This window comes from Rattus norvegicus, chromosome 2, assembly GCF_021556685.1.
Source record: "Rattus norvegicus strain SHRSP/BbbUtx chromosome 2, alternate assembly SHRSP_T2T, whole genome shotgun sequence".
In the NCBI taxonomy this organism is placed as follows: domain Eukaryota; kingdom Metazoa; phylum Chordata; class Mammalia; order Rodentia; family Muridae; genus Rattus; species Rattus norvegicus.
In genome coordinates this window covers 86507033-86530008 of record NC_141535.1, presented here as the reverse complement: position 1 = coordinate 86530008, position 22976 = coordinate 86507033, and the positions used below count along the sequence as shown (strand labels likewise).

Genomic DNA, 22976 nt, shown 5'->3' with positions numbered 1-22976 from the left:
CATCTCCCTTTCCTGCCCCCTGACATTCCCCTACACAGGAGCCTAAGGAAGCCAGAAGCATGCACCAAATTTCTTGGATCTGGAATCATGGAAGACCTGAAACATTTGATGTAGATGTGAGGAAATAAACTTGCATATCTATCAAAAGTAGTGTAACTGAGAAAACAGTCCAGGTCACATATGAGATGATTATGCTCCATTATCCCTTCTGTCTTTTAAAAGTGGTAAGAATCCCTGCTATGATCATGGGGTCACCAAATGGTTCTATGGAATTATAAACGGGTAAATGAACTTTCTATATACTTTCATATTTTCATTGTTAACACAATTTTCTTGATGGGCTGAATCTCATATATGCTTCTTGTTTTAGTGTATATATGTTTTTTGTTTCACTGCTTTGTTTTCTTAGCACAAATATCTCTACATAGTCAAGGATGTTCTAAAACTCAATATGTGGACCCAACATAAAACTCAGAAAGAGGTTCTTGCATACTATCTTACCTATCTCCAATATCTGTTCTTTCATGTTTTCAAGATGTGTTTGGTATGCAAAGACTTTACCCCAGTCATTACATTCATAGGGTTTCTCTTCAGAATGTGTTTTTATGTACTTGGAGATGAAACTGTGCAAAGGATTTACCACATTCATTAAATTCATAGGGTTTCTCTTTAGTATCTGTTCCTATATTTCCTTTGAGAGTCTGATGACTTGCAAAGGCTTTATATTTAAAGGGTTTCGCTCTAGTATGTGTTCCTTTATATATTTGAAGAGTTTGATGATTTGCAAAGGCTTTACCACATTCCTTACATTCATAGAGTTTCTCTTTAGTGTGTGTTCCTTTATGTGTTTGCAGATATTACTGACTTGAAAAGGCTTCATCACATTCATTACATTCACAGGGTTTCTCTCTAGTATGTGTTCTTTTATGTACTTGGAGATGATACTTTCGGGCAAAGGTTTTACCACATTCACTACAGTTATAGGGTTTCTCTCCAGTATGTGTTCTTTTATGTACTTGGAGATGACACTTTTGGGCAAAGGCTTTACCACATTCAGTACATTCATAGGGTTTCTCTCCAGTATGTGTTCTTTTATGTATTTGAAGTATTTGATGACTTACAAAGGCTTTATCACATTCATTACATTCATAACATTTCTCTCCAGTATGGATTCTTTTATGTATTTGAAAATATTGATGAGATGAAAAGGCTTTATCACATTCATTACATTGATAGGGTTTCTCTCTCGTATGTGTTCTTTTATGTACTTGGAGATGATGATTTTGGGCAAAGGTTTTACCACATTGATTACATTCATAGGGTTTCTCTCCAGTATGTGTTCTTTTATGTATTTGAAGTACTTGATGACTTACAAAGGCTTTACCACATTCATTACATTCATAACATTTCTCTCCAGTATGGGTTCTTTTATGTATTTGAAAATATTGCTGAGATGCAAAGGCTTTATCACATTCATTACATTGATAGGGTTTCTCTCCAGTATGTGTTCTTTTATGTACTTGGAGATGACACTTTTGGGCAAAGGCTTTACCACATTCAGTACATTCATAGGGTTTCTCTCCAGTATGTGTTCTTTTATGTATTTGAAGTATTTGATGACTTACAAAGGCTTTATCACATTCATTACATTCATAACATTTCTCTCCAGTATGGATTCTTTTATGTATTTGAAAATATTGCTGAGATGTAAAGGCTTTATCACATTCATTACATTGATAGGGTTTCTCTCCCGTATGTGTTCTTTTGTGTACTTGGAGATGATACTTTTGGGCAAAGGTTTTACCACATTGATTACATTCATAGGGTTTCTCTCCAGTATGTGTTCTTTTATGTATCTGGAGACTTTGATGACTTGCACAGGCTTTACCACATTTACATTTATAGGTTTCCTCTCTAGCATGTGTTTCTTTATGTATTAGGAGATATTGCTGACTTGAAAAGGATTTACCACATTCATTACACTCATAAAGTTTCTCTCCTGTATGTGTCCTTTTATGTAATCGGAGATATTGCTGACATGCAAAGGCTTTACCACATCCATTACATTCATAGTGTTTCCCTCCAGTATGTGTTCTTTTATGTACTTGGAGATGAGACTGCTGTGCAAAGGCTTTGCCACATTCATTACATGCATAAGGTTTCTTTCCAGTGTGTGTTCTTTTACATGTTAGCAGATAATTTTTATATGCAATGGCTTTACCACAGTGATTATAATCACATGGTTTCTCTCCCATATCAATTCTTCCATGTCTTTGATAATTTTGATGTGTAAAGGCTTTCTCACACTGAGTATATACATAATTCTTATCTTGAAGATGATCTCTTTCATGCCTGTGAAGTTAATTGACAGATGTAAATATTTTACCACCTTGATTACACTGATGAATTTGTCATCTGTTTGATTTACATTTAACATTTAGCGTAATTCTAGAAAGAAATCAGATTAATTCCTTTGTTTACACTCACAGGACATTATATATTCTTTTGTGAGTTCGTTTATATCTGTGATGGTTAGAGCTATTAGTCCATGGTTCACATTTATGCCATTCTTTTCGCATGTGATTATTGTCACATCTTTGAAAAGAAATGGAAGAATTCAGAGATTTAACACAGTCATTGCTTTCATAACATTTTCCTATCATGTGAGTCACACTACATTGGAAAAGTGAACAAGGACAAATAGAAAAATGTCTACACTCCTTCTAATCACAGGGTTTTCATGCAGTGTGAGTTTGTAAATGTATTACCTATGATATTAGAAGCTCCATTACTTGTAAACTTTAGACCTGAAAGTAAGGACTGCTAAAGATCTAAGTTTTCTGAGGAAAAAAGAAATATATATTAAAGCAAGAATAACATTTCTACACTGTATTCCTACATTTTAAATATTTTTGCTCATCTTACGGATGTAGCATAGGTACTAAATTTCCTTCACAACTACCTTCTTGACTCTCATAAACTTGACATCTGAATAAATATTAGTAAATCACTAAAAGTATATAAGTAACAAGATTTTCCCTATACACTAAATCTTATTAGGTTGTTTAGGGACTTACTTTTTGTGAACACCTTCTGTGATTCCTGAGTGGTATCAAACTAAACGGATTGGCAGTCCTAAAAGTAACTCTCATGGGACTATGACTAAAAGCTTCTAAGACATTGCTTCCTTGTCTTATTTTTAGAAAATGCCTTTCAAACATGGATCAGCTGACACTGAATTAGATGGTTTTGTGATAAATTAGGAATCAACAGTGTACTTAAACCTGTGCTTATTAAGGCTGTTGCCTTTCCTTAAAACTTCCAGGACACATGAAAATGTCTTCAGAGACACATTTGTATTTGCTTGTTCATTAAACTTACCTTTCATATATTCTAGAACTTTGACAATGTTCTTCCATATTGCAGTCTCCCCATTTGTATCCTAAAATATAATACAGGAAAATATAGGACATATTATTTGAAATTCTACAACTGTTATTATCCTCATTGAACCTTAGAACATACCTTAAATATGTAACATTTTCACAATTGAAATTACAGAAGAACATCACTAACCCAGAAAAAAACTTTTGCTCATATTTTAAGAAACTGAAAAAAAAAATCACAGTCTTACCTATAGCAGTGAGGTTCCTGTAGGTCTCCAGCATCACATCTTTGTACAGCCTCTTCTCAGAAAGATCCAGCAAGGCCCATTCTTCCCCAGTGAAATTTATTTGAACATCATCATAGTTCACAGCATCCTAAAATATACGATAAATGTGTACAACAGAAAGTATAATACAGAGGGGGAGCCTGAACCTCACTGATCCCGACCCACAGCTCCCTGCTCCCAAATCCCGTGGGAGGAAGAACTCACCTCCCAGACAGGTGGGCACTCCTGAGATTGCAGGGTAGGAAACACCACCATTACTGCCCACCCTTGCCCACATCCCTGGCCCAAGAGGAAACTGTATAGGGCCTCTGGGAACAGAACAATAGGGGCACTCAACCCTGCAGTCCAGACACCGCCTGGATCTGAAGGGACCAGTCAAACAGCTGCCTGCACCCAAATCCCATGGGAGGGAGCACTAAACCTTCAGAAGGGCAGATATGCCTGGGAATCCAGAGGAGACTACACTCTGCCTACATTTCTGACTATAGAGAAAAACAACGAGCGCCATCTGGGCCCCCAGTGCACTGGGACCCGAGCAAAGGCTGGGCAGGCCCTTCTGGTTGCTGCCCAAATGGAGAGCTGAAATGCAGTCCCCAAGGAGCAACTTCAGGCATGAGACCAGAAATAAGACCAACTCTTCTGCTCCAAGTGACCTGCCTGGTGGACTCAGGACACACGCCCAGAGGAACAGCTGAGGACCAGTAGACAGAAAAAACTACAGGCCTGAAAAAGAATACTCTGTTCCCATTACAGGCTGAAATAAAAAAGGAAAACAGGTCTACAGCACTCCTGACACACAGGCTTATAGGACGGGCTAACCACTGTCAGAAATAGCAGTACAAGGTAACACCAGAGACAACTTTATGGAGAGAGGCAAGCGCAGGAACCCAAGCAACAGAAACCAAGACTACATGGCATCATCGGAGCACAATTCTCCCACCAAAGCAAACACTGAGCATCCAAACACACCAGAAAAGCAAGATCTAGATTTTAAATCACATTTGATCATGATGATGGAGGACTTAAAGAAAGACATAAAGAACTCCCTTAGAGAAACGCAGGAGAACATAAATAAACAAGTAGAAGCCTATAGAGAGGAATCAAAAAAAAAAAAAAATCCCTGAAAGAATTACAGGAAAACACAATCAAACAGGTGAAGGAATTTAAAATGGAAATAGAAACAATAAAGAAAGCAAAAAGGGAGACAACCCTGGATCTAGAAAACCAAAGGAAGAGACAAGGAGTCGTAGATACAAGCATCACCAACACAATGCAAGAGATAGAAGAGAGAATCTCAGGAGCAGAAGATTCCATAGAAATCATTGACACGAGACCCTGTGAGAGAGAGACCCAACCGCCTGGTCAGGTGGGCACTCCTGAGGCTGCAGAGCTGAAGAGACCACCAACACTGCTCACCCCTGCCCACATCCCTGGCCCAAGAGGAAACTGTATAAGGCCTCTGGGCTCCCGTGGGGGAGGGCCCAGGAGCGGCAGGACCCCTGTGCCTGAGACACCACCAGAACCAGAAGGAAACAGACCGGATAAACAGTTCTCTGCACCCAAATCCCGTGGGAGGGAGAGCTGAACCTTCAGAGAGGCAGACAAGCCTGGGAAACCAGAAGAGACTGCTCTCTGCACACACATCTCGGACGCCAGAGGAAAAAGCCAAAGACCATCTGGAACCCTGGTGCACTGAAGCTCCCGGAAACGGCGGCACAGGTCTTCCTGGTTGCTGCCCCTGCAGAGAGCCCGTGAGTAGCACCCCACGAGCGAACTTGAACCTTGGGACCACAGGTAAGACCAACTTTTCTGCTGCAAGAAAGCTGCCTGGTGAACTCAAGACACATGCCCACAGGAACAGCTGAAGACCTGTAGAGAGGAAAAACCACACGCAGGAAAGCAGAACACTCTGTCCCCATAACTGACTGAAAGAGAGGAAAACAGGTCTACAGCACTCCTGACACACAGGCTTATAGGACAGTCTAGCCACTGTCAGAAATAGCAGAACAAAGTAACACTAGAGATAATCTGATGGCGAGAGGCAAGCGCAGGAACCCAAGCAACAGAAACCAAGACTACATGGCACCATCGGAGCCCAATTCTCCCATCAAAACAAACATGGAATATCCAAACACACCAGAAAAGCAAGATCTAGTTCCAAAATCATTGTTGATCATGATGCTGGAGGACTCCAAGAAAGACGTGAAGAACTCCCTTAGAGAACAAGTAGAAGCCTACAGAGAGGAATCGCAAAAATGCCTGAAAGAATTCCAGGAAAACATAAATAAACAAGTAGAAGCCCATAGAGAGAAGTCACAAAAATCCCTGAGAGAATTCCAGGAAAACACAATCAACAGTTGAAGGAATTAAAAAAGGAAATAGAAGCAATCAAGAAAGAACACATGGAAACAACCCTGGATATAGAAAACCAAAAGAAGAGACAAGGAGCTGTAGATACAAGCTTCACCAACAGAATACAAGAGATGGAAGAGAGAATCTCAGGAGCAGAAGATTCCATAGAAATCATTGACTCAACTGTCAAAGATAATGTAAAGCGGAAAAAGCTACTGGTGCAAAACATACAGGAAATCCAGGACTCAATGAGAAGATCAAACCTAAGGATAATAGGTATAGAAGAGAGTGAAGACTCCCAGCTCAAAGGACCAGTAAATAGCTTCAACAAAATCATAGAAGAAAACTTCCCTAACCTAAAAAAAGAGATACCCATAGACATACAAGAAGCCTACAGAACTCCAAATAGATTGGACCAGAAAAGAAACACCTCCCGTCACATAATTGTCAAAACACCAAACGCACAAAATAAGGAAAGAATATTAAAAGCAGTAAGGGAAAAAGGTCAAGTAACATATAAAGGGAGACCTATCAGAATCACACCAGACTTCTCGCCAGAAACTATGAAGGCCAGAAGATCCTGGACTGATGTTATACAGACCCTAAGAGAACACAAATGCCAGCCCAGGTTACTGTATCCAGCAAAACTCTCAATTAACATTGATGGAGAAACCAAGATATTCCATGACAAAACCAAATTTACACAATATCTTTCTACAAATCCAGCACTACAAAGGATAATAAATGGTAAAGCCCAACATAAGGAGGCAAGCTATACCCTAGAATAAGCAAGAAACTAATCGTCTTGGCAACAAAACAAAGAGAATGAAAGCACACAAACATAACCTCACATCCAAATATGAATATAACGGGAAGCAATAATCACTATTCCTTAATATCTCTCAATATCAATGGCCTCAACTCCCCAATAAAAAGACATAGATTAACAAACTGGATACACAACGAGGACCCTGCATTCTGCTGCCTACAGGAAACACACCTCAGAGACAAAGACAGACACTATCTCAGAGTGAAAGGCTGGAAAACAACTTTCCAAGCAAATGGTCAGAAGAAGCAAGCTGGAGTAGCCATTCTAATATCAAATAAAATCAATTTCCAACTAAAAGTCATCAAAAAAGATAAGGAAGGACACTTCATATTCATCAAAGGAAAAATCCACCAAGATGAACTCTCAATCCTAAATATCTATGCCCCAAATACAAGGGCACCTACATACGTAAAAGAAACCTTACTAAAGCTCAAAGCACACATTGCACCTCACACAATAATAGTGGGAGATTTCAACACACCACTCTCATCAATGGACAGATCATGGAAACAGAAATTAAACAGTGATGTCGACAGACTAAGAGAAGTCATGAGCCAAATGGACTTAACAGATATTTATAGAACATTCTATCCTAAAGCAAAAGGATATACCTTCTTCTCAGCTCCTCATGGTACTTTCTCCAAAATTGACCATATAATTGGTCAAAAAACGGGCCTCAACAGGTACAGAAAGATAGAAATAATCCCATGCGTGCTATCGGACCACCACGGCCTAAAACTGGGCTTCAATAACAATAAGGGAAGAATGCCCACATATACGTGGAAATTGAACAATGCTCTACTCAATGATAACCTGGTCAAGGAAGAAATAAAGAAAGAAATTAAAAACTTTTTAGAATTTAATGAAAATGAAGATACAACATACCCAAACTTGTGGGACACAATGAAAGCTGTGCTAAGAGGAAAACTCATAGCGCTGAGTGCCTGCAGAAAGAAACAGGAAAGAGCATATGTCAGCAGCTTGACAGCACACCTAAAAGCTCTAGAACAAAAAGAAGCAAATACACCCAGGAGGAGTAGAAGGCAGGAAATAATCAAACTCACAGCTGAAATCAACCAAGTAGAAACAAAAAGGACCATAGAAAGAATCAACAGAACCAAAAGTTGGTTCTTTGTGAAAATCAACAAGATAGATAAACCCTTAGCCAGACTAACGAGAGGACACAGAGAGTGCGTCCAAATTAACAAAATCAGAAATGAAAAGGGAGACATAACTACAGATTCAGAGGAAATTCAAAAAATCATCAGATCTTACTATAAAAACCTATATTCAACAAAACTTGAAAATCTTCAGGAAATGGACAATTTCCTAGACAGATACCAGGTATCGAAGTTAAATCAGGAACAGATAAACCAGTTAAACAACCCCATAACTCCTAAGGAAATAGAAGCAGTCATTAAAGGTCTCCCAACCAAAAAGAGCCCAGGTCCAGACGGGTTTAGTGCAGAATTCTATCAAACCTTCATAGAAGACCTCATACCAATATTATCCAAACTATTCCACAAAATTGAAACAGATGGAGCACTACCGAATTCCTTCTACGAAGCCACAATTACTCTTATACCTAAACCACACAAAGACACAACAAAGAAAGAGAACTTCAGACCAATTTCCCTTATGAATATCGACGCAAAAATACTCAATAAAATTCTGGTAAACCGAATTCAAGAGCACATCAAAACAATCATCCACCATGATCAAGTAGGCTTCATCCCAGGCATGCAGGGATGGTTTAATATACGGAAAACCATCAACGTGATCCATTATATAAACAAACTGAAAGAACAGAACCACATGATCATTTCATTAGATGCTGAGAAAGCATTTGACAAAAGTCAACACCCCTTCATGATAAAAGTCCTGGAAAGAATAGGAATTCAAGGCCCATACCTAAACATAGTAAAAGCCATATACAGCAAACCAGTTGCTAACATTAAACTAAATGGAGAGAAACTTGAAGCAATCCCACTAAAATCAGGGACTAGACAAGGCTGCCCACTCTCTCCCTACTTATTCAATATAGTTCTTGAAGTTCTAGCCAGAGCAATCAGACAACAAAAGGAGGTCAAGGGGATACAGATCGGAAAAGAAGAGGTCAAAATATCACTATTTGCAGATGACATGATAGTATATTTAAGTGATCCCAAAAGTTCCACCAGAGAACTCCTAAAGCTGATAAACAACTTCAGCAAAGTGGCTGGGTATAAAATTAACTCAAATAAATCAGTTGCCTTCCTCTATACAAAAGAGAAACAAGCCGAGAAAGAAATTAGGGAAACGACACCCTTCATAATAGACCCAAATAATATAAAGTACCTCGGTGTGACTTTAACCAAGCAAGTAAAAGATCTGTACAATAAGAACTTCAAGACACTGAGGAAAGAAATTGAAGAAGACCTCAGAAGATGGAAAGATCTCCCATGCTCATGGATTGGCAGGATTAATATAGTAAAAATGGCCATTTTACCAAAAGCAATCTACAGATTCAATGCAATCCCCATCAAAATACCAATCCAATTCTTCAAAGAGTTAGACAGAACAATTTGCAAATTCATCTGGAATAACAAAAAACCCAGGATAGCTAAAGCTATCCTCAACAATAAAAGGACTTCAGGGGGAATCACTATCCCTGAACTCAAGCAGTATTACAGAGCAATAGTGATAAAAACTGCATGGTATTGGTACAGAGACAGACAGATAGACCAATGGAATAGAATTGAAGACCCAGAAATGAACCCACACACCTATGGTCACTTGATTTTTGACAAAGGAGCCAAAACCATCCAATGGAAAAAAGATAGCATTTTCAGCAAATGGTGCTGGTTCAACTGGAGGGCAACATGTAGAAGAATGCAGATCGATCCATGCTTATCACCCTGTACCAAGTGGATCAAGGACCTCCACATCAAACCAGACACACTCAAACTAATAGAAGAAGAACTAGGGAAGCATCTGGAACACATGGGCACTGGAAAAAATTTCCTGAACAAAACACCAACGGCTTATGCTCTAAGATCAAGAATCGACAAATGGGATCTCATAAAACTGCAAAGCTTCTGTAAGGCAAAGGACACTGTGGTTAGGACAAAACGCCAACCAGCAGATTGGGAAAAGATCTTTACCAATCCTACAACAGATAGAGGCCTTATAGCCAAAATATACAAAGAACTCAAGAAGTTAGACCGCAGGGAAACAAATAACCCTATTAAAAAATGGGGTTCAGAGCTAAACAAAGAATTCACAGCTGAGGAATGCCGAATGGCTGAGAAACACCTAAAGAAATGTTCAACATCTTTAGTCATAAGGGAAATGCAAACCAAAACAACCCTGAGATTTCACCTCACACCAGTGAGAATGGCTAAGATCAAAAACTCAGGTGACAGCAGATGCTGGCGAGGATGTGGAGAAAGAGGAACACTCCTCCATTGTTGGTGGGATTGCAGACTGGTAAAACCATTCTGGAAATCAGTCTGGAGGTTCCTCAGAAAATTGGACATTGAACTGCCTGAGGATCCAGCTATACCTCTCTTGGGCATATACCCAAAAGATGCCTCAACATATAAAAGAGACACGTGCTCCACTATGTTCATCGCAGCCTTATTTATAATAGCCAGAAAATGGAAAGAACCCAGATGCCCTTCAACAGAGGAATGGATACAGAAAATGTGGTACATCTACACAATGGAATATTACTCAGCTATCAAAAACAACGAGTTTATGAAATTCGTAGGCAAATGGTTGGAACTGGAAAATATCATCCTGAGTGAGCTAACCCAATCACAGAAAGACATACATGGTATGCACTCATTGATAAGTGGCTATTAGCCCAAATGCTTGAATTACCCTAGATCCCTAGAACAAACGAAACTCAAGACGGATGATCAAAATGTGAATGCTTCACTCCTTCTTTAAATGAGGAAAAAGAATACCCTTGGCTGGGAAGGGAGAGGCAAAGATTAAAACAGAGACTGAAGGAACACCCATTCAGAGCCTGCCCCACAGGTGGCCCATACATATACAGCCACCCAATTGGACAAGATAGATGAAGCAAAGAAGTGCAGACCGACAGGAGCCGGATGTAGATCGCTCCTGAGAGACACAGCCAGAATACAGCAAATACAGAGGCGAATGCCAGCAGCAAACCACTGAACTGAGAATAGGTCCCCCGTTGAAGGAATCAGAGAAAGAACTGGAAGAGCTTGAAGGGGCTCGAGACCCCAAAGTACAACAATGTCAAGCAACCAGAGCTTCCAGGGACTAAGCCACTACCTAAATACTATACATGGACTGACCCTGGACTCTGACCCCATAGGTAGCAATGAATATCCTAGTAAGAGCACCAGTGGAAGGGGAAGCCCTGGGTCCTGCTAAGACTGAACCCCCAGTGAACTAGACTATGGGGGGAGGGCGGCAATGGGGGGAGGGTTGGGAGGGGGACACCCATAAGGAAGGGGAGGGGGGAGGGGGATGTTTGCCCGGAAACCGGGAAAGGGAATAACACTTGAAATGTATATAAGAAATACTCGTTAATAAAAAAAAAAAACAAAAAAAAAAACAAAAAAAAAAAAAGAAATCATTGACACAACTGTCACAGATAATGTAAAATGGTAAAAGCTACTGGTCCAAAACATATAGGAAATCCAGGACACAATGAGAAGATCAAACCTAAGGATAATAGGTATAGAAGAGAGTGAAGACTCCCATCTCAAAGTATCAGTAAGTATCTTCAACAAAATCATAGGAAAAAACTTCCCTAACCTAAAGAAAGAGATTCCCATAAACATACAAAAAGTCTACAGAACTCTAAATAGATTGGACCAGAAAAGAAACTCCTCCCATCACATAATAATCAAAACAACAAATGCACAAAATAAAGAAAAAATATTAAAAGCAGTAAGGGAAAAAGGTCAAGCAACATATGAGGCAGACATATCACACTTACACCAGACTTCTCACCAGTGGCTATGAAAGCCAGAAGATACTGGACAGATGTCATATACACCCAAAGAGAACACAAATGCCAGCCCAGGTTACTGTATCCAGCAAGACTCTCAATTAACATACATGGAGGAACCAGGATATTCCATGACAAAACCAAATTTACACAATATCGTTTTACAAATTCAGCCCTACAAAGGATAATGAATGGCAAACCCAACACAAGGAGGCAAGCTACACCCTAGACAAAGCAAGAAACTAAACGTTTTGCAAAAAAACCAAAAAGAAGACAAACACAAACATAATCTCATATCCAAACACGAATATAACAGGAAGCAACGATCACTATTCCTTAATATCTCTCAACATCAATAGGCTCAATTCCCCCAATAAAAAGACACAAATTAACAAACTAGATAAGCACGAGGACCCAACATTTTCCTACCTACAGGAAACACACCTTAGAGACAAAGACAGACACTACCTCAGAGCGAAAGGCTGGAAAATAACTTCACAAGCAAATTGTCTGAGGAAGCAAGCTGGAGTAGCCATTCTTTTTTTTTTTTTTTTTTTCATCTTTATTAACTCGGGTATTTCTTATTTACATTTCATTTTTTCATGTTGATTAACTTGAATATTTCTTATTTACACTTTGTTATTCTCCTTCCCAGTTTCCGGGCCAACATCCCCCTCACCTCTCCCCTTCCCCTTCTATATGGGTGTTCCCCTTCCCATCCTCCCCACATCACCGCCCTCCCCACAACAATCACATTCAAAGGGGGTTCAGTCTTGGGAGGACCAAGTGCTTCCCCTTCCACTGGTGCTCTTCCTAGGCTATTCATTGCTACACATGTAGTTGGAGTCCAGGGTCAGTCCATGTTATAGTCTTTGGGTAGTGGCTTAGTCCCTGGAAGCTCTGGTAGGTTGGCATTGTTGTTCATATGGGGTCTCAAGAGCCTTTAACTTCTTTCAGTCCTTTCTCTGATTCCTTCAACAGAGGTCCTGTTCTCAGTTCAGTGCTTTGCTGCTGGCATTCACCTCTGTATTTGCTGTATTCTGGCTGTGTCTCTCAGGAGAGATATACTTCCGGTTCCTGTAGGCCTGCACTTCTTTGCTTCATCTATCTTATCTAGTTTGGTGGCTGTATATGTATGGGCCACATGTGGGGTAGGCTCTAATAGCTGTTCCTTCTGCCACTGCTCTAAACTTTGCCTCCCTATTCCCTCCCAAGGGTATTCTCGTGCCCCTTTTAAAGGAGTGAAGCACTCGCATTTTGGTCATCCTTCTTGATTTTCATGTGTTCTGTGCATCTAGGGTAATTCAAGCATTTGGGCTAATAGCCACTTATCAACGAGTGCATACCATGTGTTTTTCTGTGATTGGGTTACCTCACTCAGGATGATATTTTCCAGTTCCATCCATTTGCCTATGAATTTCGGAAAGTCATTGTTTGATAGCTGAGTAATATTCCATTGTGCAGATGTACCACATTTTCTGTATCCATTCCTCTGTTGAAGGGCATCTGGGTTCTTTCCAGCTTCTGGCTATTATAAATAAGGCTGCTATGAACATAGTGGAGCACGTGTCTTTGTTTTACGTTGGGGCATCTTTTGGATATATGCCCAAGAGAGGTACAGCTGGGTCCTCAGGTAGTTCAATGTCCAATGTTCTGAGGAACCTCCAGACTGATTTCCAGAATGGTTGTACCAGTCTGCAATCCCACCAACAATAGAGGAATGTTCTTCTTTCTCCACATCCTCACCACCATTTGTTGTCACCCGAGTTTTTGATCTTAGCCATTCTGACTGGTGTGAGGTGAAATCTCAGTCTTGTTTTCATTTCCATTTCCCTTATGACTAAAGATGTTGAACATTTCTTTAGGTGTTTCTCAGCCTTTTGACATTCCTCAGCTGTGAATTCTTTGTTTAGCTCCGAACCCCATCTCTTAATAGGGTTATTTGTCTCACTGCAGTCTAACTTCTTGAGTTCTTTGTATATTTTGGATATAAGCCCTCTATCTGTTGTAGGATTGGTAAAGATCTTTCCCAGTCTGTTGGTTGTCGTTTTGTCCTAACCACAGTGTCCTTTCCCTTACAGAGCTTTGCAGTTTTATGAGATCCCATATGTCAATTCTTGATCTTACAGCATAAGCCCTTGGTTTTTTGTTCAGGAAATTTTCTCCAGTACCCACGTGTTCGAGATGCTTCCCTATTTTTTCTTCTATTAGTTTGAGTGTATCTGGTTTGATGTGGAGGTCCTCGATCCACTTGGACTTAATCTTTCTTTATACAGGGTGATAAGCATGGATCGATCTGCATTCTTCTACATGCTGACCTCCAGTTGAACCAGCTCCATTTGCTGAAAATGCTATCATTTTTCCATTGGATGGTTTTGGCTCCTTTGTCAAAAATCAAGTGACCATAGGTGTGTAGGTTCATTTCTTGGTCTTCAATTCTATTCCACTGGTCTATCTGTCTGTCTCTGTACCAATACCATGTGCGCGGTAATGGGGGGAGGATGGGGAGGGGAACACCCATGTAGCAGGGGAGGGGGAGGCTTAGAGGGATGTTGGCTGGAAACCGGGAAAGGGAATAACAATTGAAATGTAAATAAGATAATAAAGATGGAGAAAAAAATCACACAAAAGACCTCTAGCTGAATATTTCATAGGGTCAATTTCCCATTGAAATCTTGTAAGCTCACCCTCCCCTGAATGCACAATGCTCAGCAATTTCTTGGCCTTACAGATTAACTGATTAAGCTCTGTATACAGGTCCTGATGGATTTTGCCATATAAAGTTCTGATATCTTCTACACTCCTCCAAAGACCATATGATCTTCCCAGCAGGAAAATCATTTATGATATCTTTTTCTGTTTTAATATACTTCTGCTATTGTGATTAAATCTTTACCTAAAAGCATCTAAGTTAATGAATAGATTGTTTCTCTGACACTGTCAGACCACAATCCACCACTGTGGAAGCTTAGGATACAAATTCATGGAAGAAATCAAAGAAAAAAACAAAGAGGGAAACTGTGATGGTGTTCATGTGTTTGATCCAGGAAGTGGCACTATTAGAAGGTGTGGTCTTGTTGGAGTAGGTATGTAAATGTAGGCATGGGCTTTAAGACCCTTGTCTTAACTGTCTGGAAGCCAGTCTTCTAGCTGCATTCAGATGAAAATGTAGAACTAGTCTCCTCCTGCATCATGCCTGCCTGGATGCTACCAGATTACACCTTGACAATAATGGACTGAACATTTGAACCTCTAGTCCTGGCTCAATTAGATGCTGACATTAAAAGAGTTGCCTTGGTCATGGTGTTGATTCACAGCAGTAAATCCTAAGTTAAACAGAAACATTGTTTACTGTTCATTGTTTATTAGTCACATAGTCTTATCCACCCCAGGCACACTTGCTTAGGGATACTGCTACCCAAAGTAGAAGACCCATCCTATATCAATCATCAATCAGCAACATGGCTCAAAGACATAGAAACAAGCCATTCTCCTGCGGGCATGCCCACAATTGATTCTCCGTGAGCTGACTCTAGGTTATGCCATAATGATAGCCAAAGCTAACTAGGACAAAGAGAGAATAATATACTTTAAAAGGTTTTAAACAGTCAAGACCAATATGGTACCTATATCAATCACTTAAGTATCAAATACCCAACAAGAAAACAGCTGGAAAACACAGATATGTCAACACATGAAAAGAGATCTGCAAAGACCAAAAACTAAAACTCTTCATGGATGTGGCCAAGCAAAAACTGAAGAATGTCATTAGATAATACAATAAATTTTCAAAATACAAATATAGGTGAAGGCCTATGATTTTCCAGAGGGGGAAGGGACAATACAAATTGATGTGTAATTGATAAAATCACAACATAGGTAACAACACTGATGAAAGAAGAAACAGAGAGATACCAACAAGTAGAACACCATACCTTTTGTGAAAACTCCAGTGTTATAGTCAAGAACAAGATGAAAGAAATCACTTGTTAGCATTTATACTGTGCACTCCACCTTTCTCCATTGGCAATAATAGAAAATGTGTTGTGCAAAGAGAGCTGCTCCATCAAAATTGAACAGATTTGTTAGAGCATGCTGATGTTTCAACATTAAACAAAAATTTTTCACAGCTGAAAGTACCTCTTTCTCTTACAATAAAGAAAAGTATCAGTGGGGGAGAGAGCTAAACACCCAGAAGTGCAGACAATCTTGAGAGTGCAGTACTGACCACCACGTCTACCCGCCTTTGCCCACATCCCTGGCCCAAGATGAAATTGCATTAGTGCCTCTGGATAGAAGAATATAGAAACAGTCAGGGGCAGGAACCTGCAGGTTCTGGTCTGTGCCCAGAACTGAACTGAACCAGTCACACAGCTCCCTGCACCCAAATCCCATGGAGGAGAGAGCTGGACCCTCAAAAGTGCAGATACTCCTTTCAACTCAGAGGAGACTACTCTCTGCTCACACTCTCTACACAACAGGAAAGAGCCTAGTGCCATCTGTTACCTCTGGGCAAAGGGACCTAGGAGCAGTCAGGCGCAGCTGTGATTAAAAAAAACTCAGGTGACAACAGATGCTGGTGAGGATGTGGAGAAAGAAGGACACCCCTCCATTGTTGGTGGGATTGCAAACCACTCTGGATATCAGTCTGGAGGTTCCTCGGAAAATTGGACATTGAACTACCTGAGAACCAAGCTATACCTCTCCTGAGCATATAACCAAAAGATGCTTCAACATACAACAAAGACATATGCTTCACTATTTTCATAGCAGACTTATTTATAATACAGAGAAGCTAGAAAGGACATAGATAGAATAGAGGAAATGGATACAAAAAATGTGGTACATCTATACAATGGTGTACTACTCAGCTGTCAAAAACAAAGACTTCATGAAATTCATAAGCAATTGGATTGAACTAGAAAATATCATCCTGAGTGAGGTTAACCCGATCACAGAAAAACACACATGGTATGCACTCACTGATAAGTGGATATTAGCCCAAAAGCTAGAATTACCCAAGATACAATCCACAGACCACAAGAATCTCAAGAACAAGGATGACCAAAATGTGGATGCCTCACTCCTCATTAAAAGGGAAAACAAAAATATTCATAGGAGGGGATATGGAGGCAAAGTGTGGAGTTGAAACTGAAGGAACAGTCATTCAGAGCCTGCTCCACATGTGGCCCATATATAGAGAGCCACCAAAATTAAATAAGAATGATGAATCTAAGAAGTGCAGGCTGACCGGAATCAGATATAGATGTCTCCTGAGAGACACAGACAGAGCATGTCAAATACAGAGGCAAATGCTAGCAGCAAACCACTGAACTGAGAACTGGACCCCCGTTACAGGAATTAGAGGAAGGATTGAAAGAGCTGAAGGGGCTTGCAACCCCATAAGAACAACAATGCCAACCAACCATAGCTTCCAGCAACTAAACCACTACCCAAAGACTATACATGGACTCACCCATGGCTCCAACTACATATGTAGCAGAGGATGGCCTTGTTGGGCACCAATGGAAGGAGAAGCCCTTGGTACTGCCAAGGTTGGACCACCAGTGTAAAGGAATGTTGGAGGTAGGGGTGGTAAGATTGAGTGGATGGGGAGGGGAACACCAGTATAGAATAAGGGAAGGCAGAGGGGATAGGAGGCTTATGCACAGGATCTGGAGCCAGAACAGATCATCTTGAGTAACCAGTCTAGTCTCCAGTGGTGAAACTGGGAAACCATCCTAGACAAAAGACTTTTGACCCTGTCTACCCTGCAAGATATTCAGGGCAGTGGTGACCTAGAGCTTGTGGGTGTGGCCTAAACTAAGTCCAAGCCAAAAGAAGGATCCCATCCCTGACGTAGTCATTTTGGCCAATAAGCAAACAATGGATGACTCAGAAACCTAGGGTTGAACCATTGTAGGATGGACCCAAAAAAAAAAAAAAGTTATTCTGGAAAAACTCTTAGATAATGCATAGCCCAATACTCATCACAGAGGCTCCCTTCAACTGCTCCTGGGAACACATGCAGATAACCATGCCCAAAATTTAGGGGAGCTTGAGGCATCCTAAGAAATTGGACAAGGAAGGATTGTTGGAGCCAGATGTTCAAGGACACCATGAGAACAAGGCCCACTGAAGCAATGAAATAGGGCTCCTATGGGCACCGGAAGGGAAGTAACAATCATGGATCCTGCATGGATTTGCACTAAGCCCTCTGCATATAGGCTGTGAATGATAGGCTTGGATGTTTTGGGAAAATACTAACAGTGCCTAACTGGTGTCTTTGGCTCTTTTTCCTGCTCTGGAACCTAATGAGTTAACTTGTCCAATCTTGATATAAAGGTTTATGCCTAGTTTTATGACACCCTGTTATGCACTGTTCCGTTGATATCACTAGGAGGCTGGCCCTATTCTGAAGTGACATGTAGGAACAGTTGACATAGGGGAGAGAGGAGGTGAGGGGTTGAAAGGAGAGGGGAATAGGAATGCTTTTCATAGGAATAAAGAAAAAGTAAATTATAGACAGGCTTCATAACTCTCACAAAATTAACTCAAACTGACTCCTAACCTTCTGTCTTTTTGATCTACCAGCTATTGATATTTCTTCCAGAGAGTCCCATGCTCTAGAGTTCTTAGAAATGAATCAGAAAGGTCTGATATCACCTGTAGACCCTTAGGGTCACAGGTAAACACAAATCCACTAAATTCTAAACATAAAACAGCATGTAAGAATAATTTTATGTCTGTTTACTGCTACATAATCTATATTACAAGATGTGGCATCAGCCTTATCACTCAACCCCATGCACACCTGAGAAACCTCTACAGCTCAGAAACTTCTTTTTCCCTAGAATTAAATATCCCCGAATCATGGAAAATTAGGAACATTTTTATTTTAATTTTTATTGCTTTATTTATTTTTCAAAAATAAGGTGCCTCTATGTAACCTGGACTGTCCTCGAACTCATTTTCTAGACCAGTATGGTCTTGAACTCAACGAACCACCTGCCACTTAATCTAGAGAGTTCTAGGCTTAAAGATACAGATTACCATCAAGCATTTAAATGTTGTTTTTACATATCTGTGTATGTCTCTGTGTTGTTATTATGTGTGCATTTGTGTGTTTATGTGTTACGTGCCAGTGCTCACAGACTTGTATATGTACATCAAGTAAGAGTAGATTATCAGATCTTCTGGAGGTGGAATTAAAAGCAGTTGGAGCCACATATGTTTCTTGGAAACTGAATAGTGGTCTTCTGGACGAGCATCAAGTGCTCTTAATGACTACTCCATCTCTCTTGCCCTAAGATTCTAACCAATTATTTCTGAAAATTGATCTTCATGATGATTTTCCTATCAGGTCTTACCACTTAGTAAAATTTATGGGATAAACCAGGAAGTAGAATGAAATGTTCAGAACTTCTACACACCAGACCTTCAGTTCCATTATTTTCTCACCAAACATAAAAAACAATACCTGTGTATGCACACCATATAGTGACAGTATAAGCACCACATCATACCATAGCTGGTCTGTAGAGCTTTATTCTCACAGGGAATGCATCAAGGAAGCTCAGAGGCCAAGGGCGACTGCCCAGGTTGGTACATGGACCAACAGAACCAGTCTGATTAACAGTCCATCCCCAAGTCAGAAGCTCTGAGAGCCCAGTTAGACTGCTCCCCATGATCAGGAGACATTAACTCCCAGACTCACCATTGTGTGGATGGAATTTGCCTGTGCAATTCTCTACAGCAGCACCAGAGGAAAATCCTGAAAGGAACACAAAAGCTACCTTCCATTGGTATTTCTGATTTGTAGGCCATGTCAGAATCTTTCATTAGCAAGGGTCAAGTAGCAACTCCTCAAATGAATGAGTAGAGATTAAATGACTTTGACAACACAGACCTTCCTAGTCTTATCCTTTCTGGAAAATTTGTATTTTAGTATAAACTATTCTAGTCTCCCAGAGTACTTGCTATTACTCTTCTAAAATATGAGAACCCTTCTTGTGAATACATCAATTTTAAATTTGGTCTCTGAACACAGTTCTTAACACATGTCCTCTTCATTTGTAGTTCCCAAGTAAAAGCCTCAGAGGTCAAAGGACACTGACTCACTGGTAGCTTTTGCTTCTCATTGAAAAGTCAAACCTCAGCAAAAAGGGAGATAAAGCACTGTCTTCCCAGCACTAGAAAGCAGAAACAAGTTAGGTGTTCAAGACAATTTGCAATTGCATAATGTGAGACACACCTCTATTGTGAGAGGCACTGATGTATACAGAAATAACTGGAAATGAAATAACAGTTTTCATGACCAAGAAACATTGGAGACTAGAAACAAAGGGAGATTAGAGCAGTGGTGCACTTTAAGAAGAGAAAGTTTAAAACATGATAGCAATAAGTGATGTTTTTAAAAGGTAAAAATAATTTTAAACAAGCCACTTAGATATACTGTCTTGGAATAAGTGGAGGTGCTTCCTTAGTAGACAGAATGTCATTAAAAGATACCAATTGATCTAGCCCCTCTGCACAGTGTTAGCTGCTATAATATGAAACCTGACACCCACAGGTACAGCCAATGAGTTAGCCTGTGTCTCAATCTTCTGAAGTGAATTAACTCTGTCAACCAGGATTGTACATGACTTCATAGAAGATTTCTATAATTGGAAATTCAATATTCATTGGCTCAAGCTAACCTCTGCAAATCTTATACCTATAAATCTGGTCTGTCTTCATTAACACGGCATGAATTAATACGTTAGGAAATTACAAATCACTCACCTTGTGTCAATGTTCATAATGGTGGCCCCTGCAGCTCACTGTCTTAAACCTGAGTCTGTGATCTAGCTATAGCCTATCCTATTTCCCTCTGCAGTGCACCCAATTATCTGTTCCTACTATTCTGGTCTGCAAACACAGGCCATGACCACAAACAAATCTTTTTCCTGTTACTGCAATTGGCAGTTAACTACCTGAACCAAATTTGTAATTTTCAAACTCTATGATGGTATAGCCCTTTAAGAAGTTAGCAATTTAAATTTTAATCAAGTAGACAAAAATGTGATTGTCCAGTAGAGCTACAGACTAAGACCAAGATCCCCTGAAGCAACATTAAGAGAGATAACCTCAGAAATATTTTTATAAGGTTGGAGGTACACCTGTTCTAGAATTGATATGCCTTCTTATAGAAAAAGAACTTAATGAACTTAAGACATTAATCAAGAAAAAAAAATTCTTGAAGAAGAGCATGCATCCAGTTCTGGGTAGTGCTAAAAGAAAACTCAGCCTACAAAAGATGGATACAGCAAAGATATTTCCATGGGATTCATTTAGTATACCAGTGTTCTGGAACAGCAAATCAGTTTTCAGTGACAGGGTTCAGTGCCAGGAGATGAGAACTTAGAAGGAAAGAAAGAAAAGCTGGGATCAGGAAGTTTTACACTACCTATATCTAAGTCAAGCAAGATTCTTAAGAAGACTAACATCTTGTATATTACTTCCTGGGGAACAGTGGAAAGAAATGGGGGACTTCTATTAAAACAGCAGAAACCATAATATAATGATATAAACACAAAAGGAGGTTAAACAAACAATGCTGCAAAAGGGGATCACAAGGTATATCAACAACAATATTTGCCAAGGCCACAGTTATATTGGAACTGATAACTAGAGAGAGTCCTGTGTGCTGGGAAGTGCTGTGTTCTCAGGATCAGAACAAACTCCTCTCCAAATGCTCAGGCCTCAGACCATAACCAACTTTCTCAAACATATCCTTGGTTTTGGAGAAGAAGATTCATTTATTTTCTATACTTCAGAGTCATAAAGAACACTCCCAAGGCGTAGCTCCAGGCTGTTACTGGCTCTTCCAAGCACTTTCCTGGGTTGAGAAGGAGCTATGCTATGTTCCTTGTATTTATGTGAGGACTTCAGGGCAAGCTCTTGCTTGATCAGGCAAGCCCTCAACCCAAACATATTTTTCCCCTTTTGTACCTGTCTCCTGAGTTCTTATTACCCATCTGACAGAACTATGATCTTCTCAAGACAAAAATTGGAACTTTATGGCCCATTAGGCCTTAATGTTAGTTGTATACCCATTAATATCCCTTTGAGCAGCTTCTGAGACACTGGACATTCATTATGGGACTTGGTAGAGTCATCTCATTTCTTATGGTATGAAGCCAAAGTTCTAGACAATACTAATGAACAAATATGTGTATCCTATCAGGTTAACATACTATGAATTTTGAGGCTATTGTAGATGTAGCCCTCGATTAGCTAAATTCTACTTCGTGTGACTTAGTATCTCCTAACCATAGGCAAATCCTTTACATCAATTCTACTCTTTTACATTACACCTTCCTCATGTGCAACCCAACACATGAGATTCCATTTATTACCACCAGCACATTAAGTCCAAAGGATCTTACTCCAAAATGGAGAAATTCTACAGATGGTAGAGAAACAAGGATTTTCTAAGTTTAGCCACCAGCCATCCTCTGAAGCACAAAAAGCATGGTGAAGCTGGCCACAATGATGATTCTTCTACAAATAGCCCTTGTTCCAAACGCTCTGTGCAAGTACACCACGCAGAGTGATGTTACATAGTGGCCAATACACAGGCTAAGGAATTGCAAATGCCACAAAAGAACTCCCAAGGAGCCACTAGCTCCCCTCTGCACCGAGGAGGGCCTACAACACAAAATGCTCCCGAGGCTCAGCAACCCACTCCTCCCAAGACCGCGGCCCTTTGCTCACCATTTCACCCCCTCAACGTGAATGCACCACAGCTCTCAGAAGTACCACAGAAAGCCATAAACTACTCAGCTTTCCAACCAAGCAGGAAGCAAGTCACCCGGAAGAGCCTGCCTCCCTTACTGACTGGCGGTCCACCTGGAAGTCCTGATTGGCTGGTAGGACTGAGTGACAAGAGTGCCTTCCCTTGGGGTTGGGGATTTAGCTCAGTGGTAGAGCGCTTGCCTAGGAAGCGCTTGCCTAGGAAGCGCAAGGCCCTGGGTTCCGTCCCCAGCTCCGAAAAAAAAAAAAAAAAAAGAGTGCCTTCCCTTAGTGTTGGGAGTATACTCTAGGAACACAGGATGTTGTTTCCTTGAGCTGGTTTCGGCCGCCAGGCATTGACCATTCGGAAT

General features: G+C 40.3%; 2 protein-coding genes across 2 annotated transcripts; both read right to left on the bottom strand.

Moving 5' to 3' along the window:
- Positions 1-511: 511 nt before the first annotated feature.
- Positions 512-2353, bottom strand: LOC148006664 (uncharacterized). Its single transcript, XM_087640099.1, is given in 1 exon segment — positions 512-2353. A coding segment is annotated over 1 exon segment (1665 nt). The 5' UTR covers positions 2256-2353; the 3' UTR covers positions 512-590.
- A 367-nt stretch (positions 2354-2720) lies between these two features.
- Positions 2721-22677, bottom strand: Znf431l13 (zinc finger protein 431 like 13). Its single transcript, XM_087640108.1, has 4 exons — positions 22588-22677; positions 3635-3761; positions 3382-3442; positions 2721-2840 (listed from the first exon to the last, which is right to left on the bottom strand). Exons 1-4 carry the CDS (start codon positions 22588-22590, stop codon positions 2789-2791), a joined length of 243 nt encoding a protein of 80 aa, XP_087496234.1. The 5' UTR covers positions 22591-22677; the 3' UTR covers positions 2721-2788.
- Positions 22678-22976: the final 299 nt, after the last annotated feature.

Bases quoted from the DNA above. Each gene is read 5' to 3' on its own strand.
- Znf431l13 (XM_087640108.1), bottom strand. The intron at 3,443-3,634 runs GTAAGACTGTGA...ATTATATTTTAG, and splicing joins CAGGAACCTCACTGCTATAG to GATACAAATGGGGAGACTGC. The intron at 2,841-3,381 runs GTAAGTTTAATG...TTTTTTCCTCAG, and splicing joins AGTTCTAGAATATATGAAAG to AAAACTTAGATCTTTAGCAG.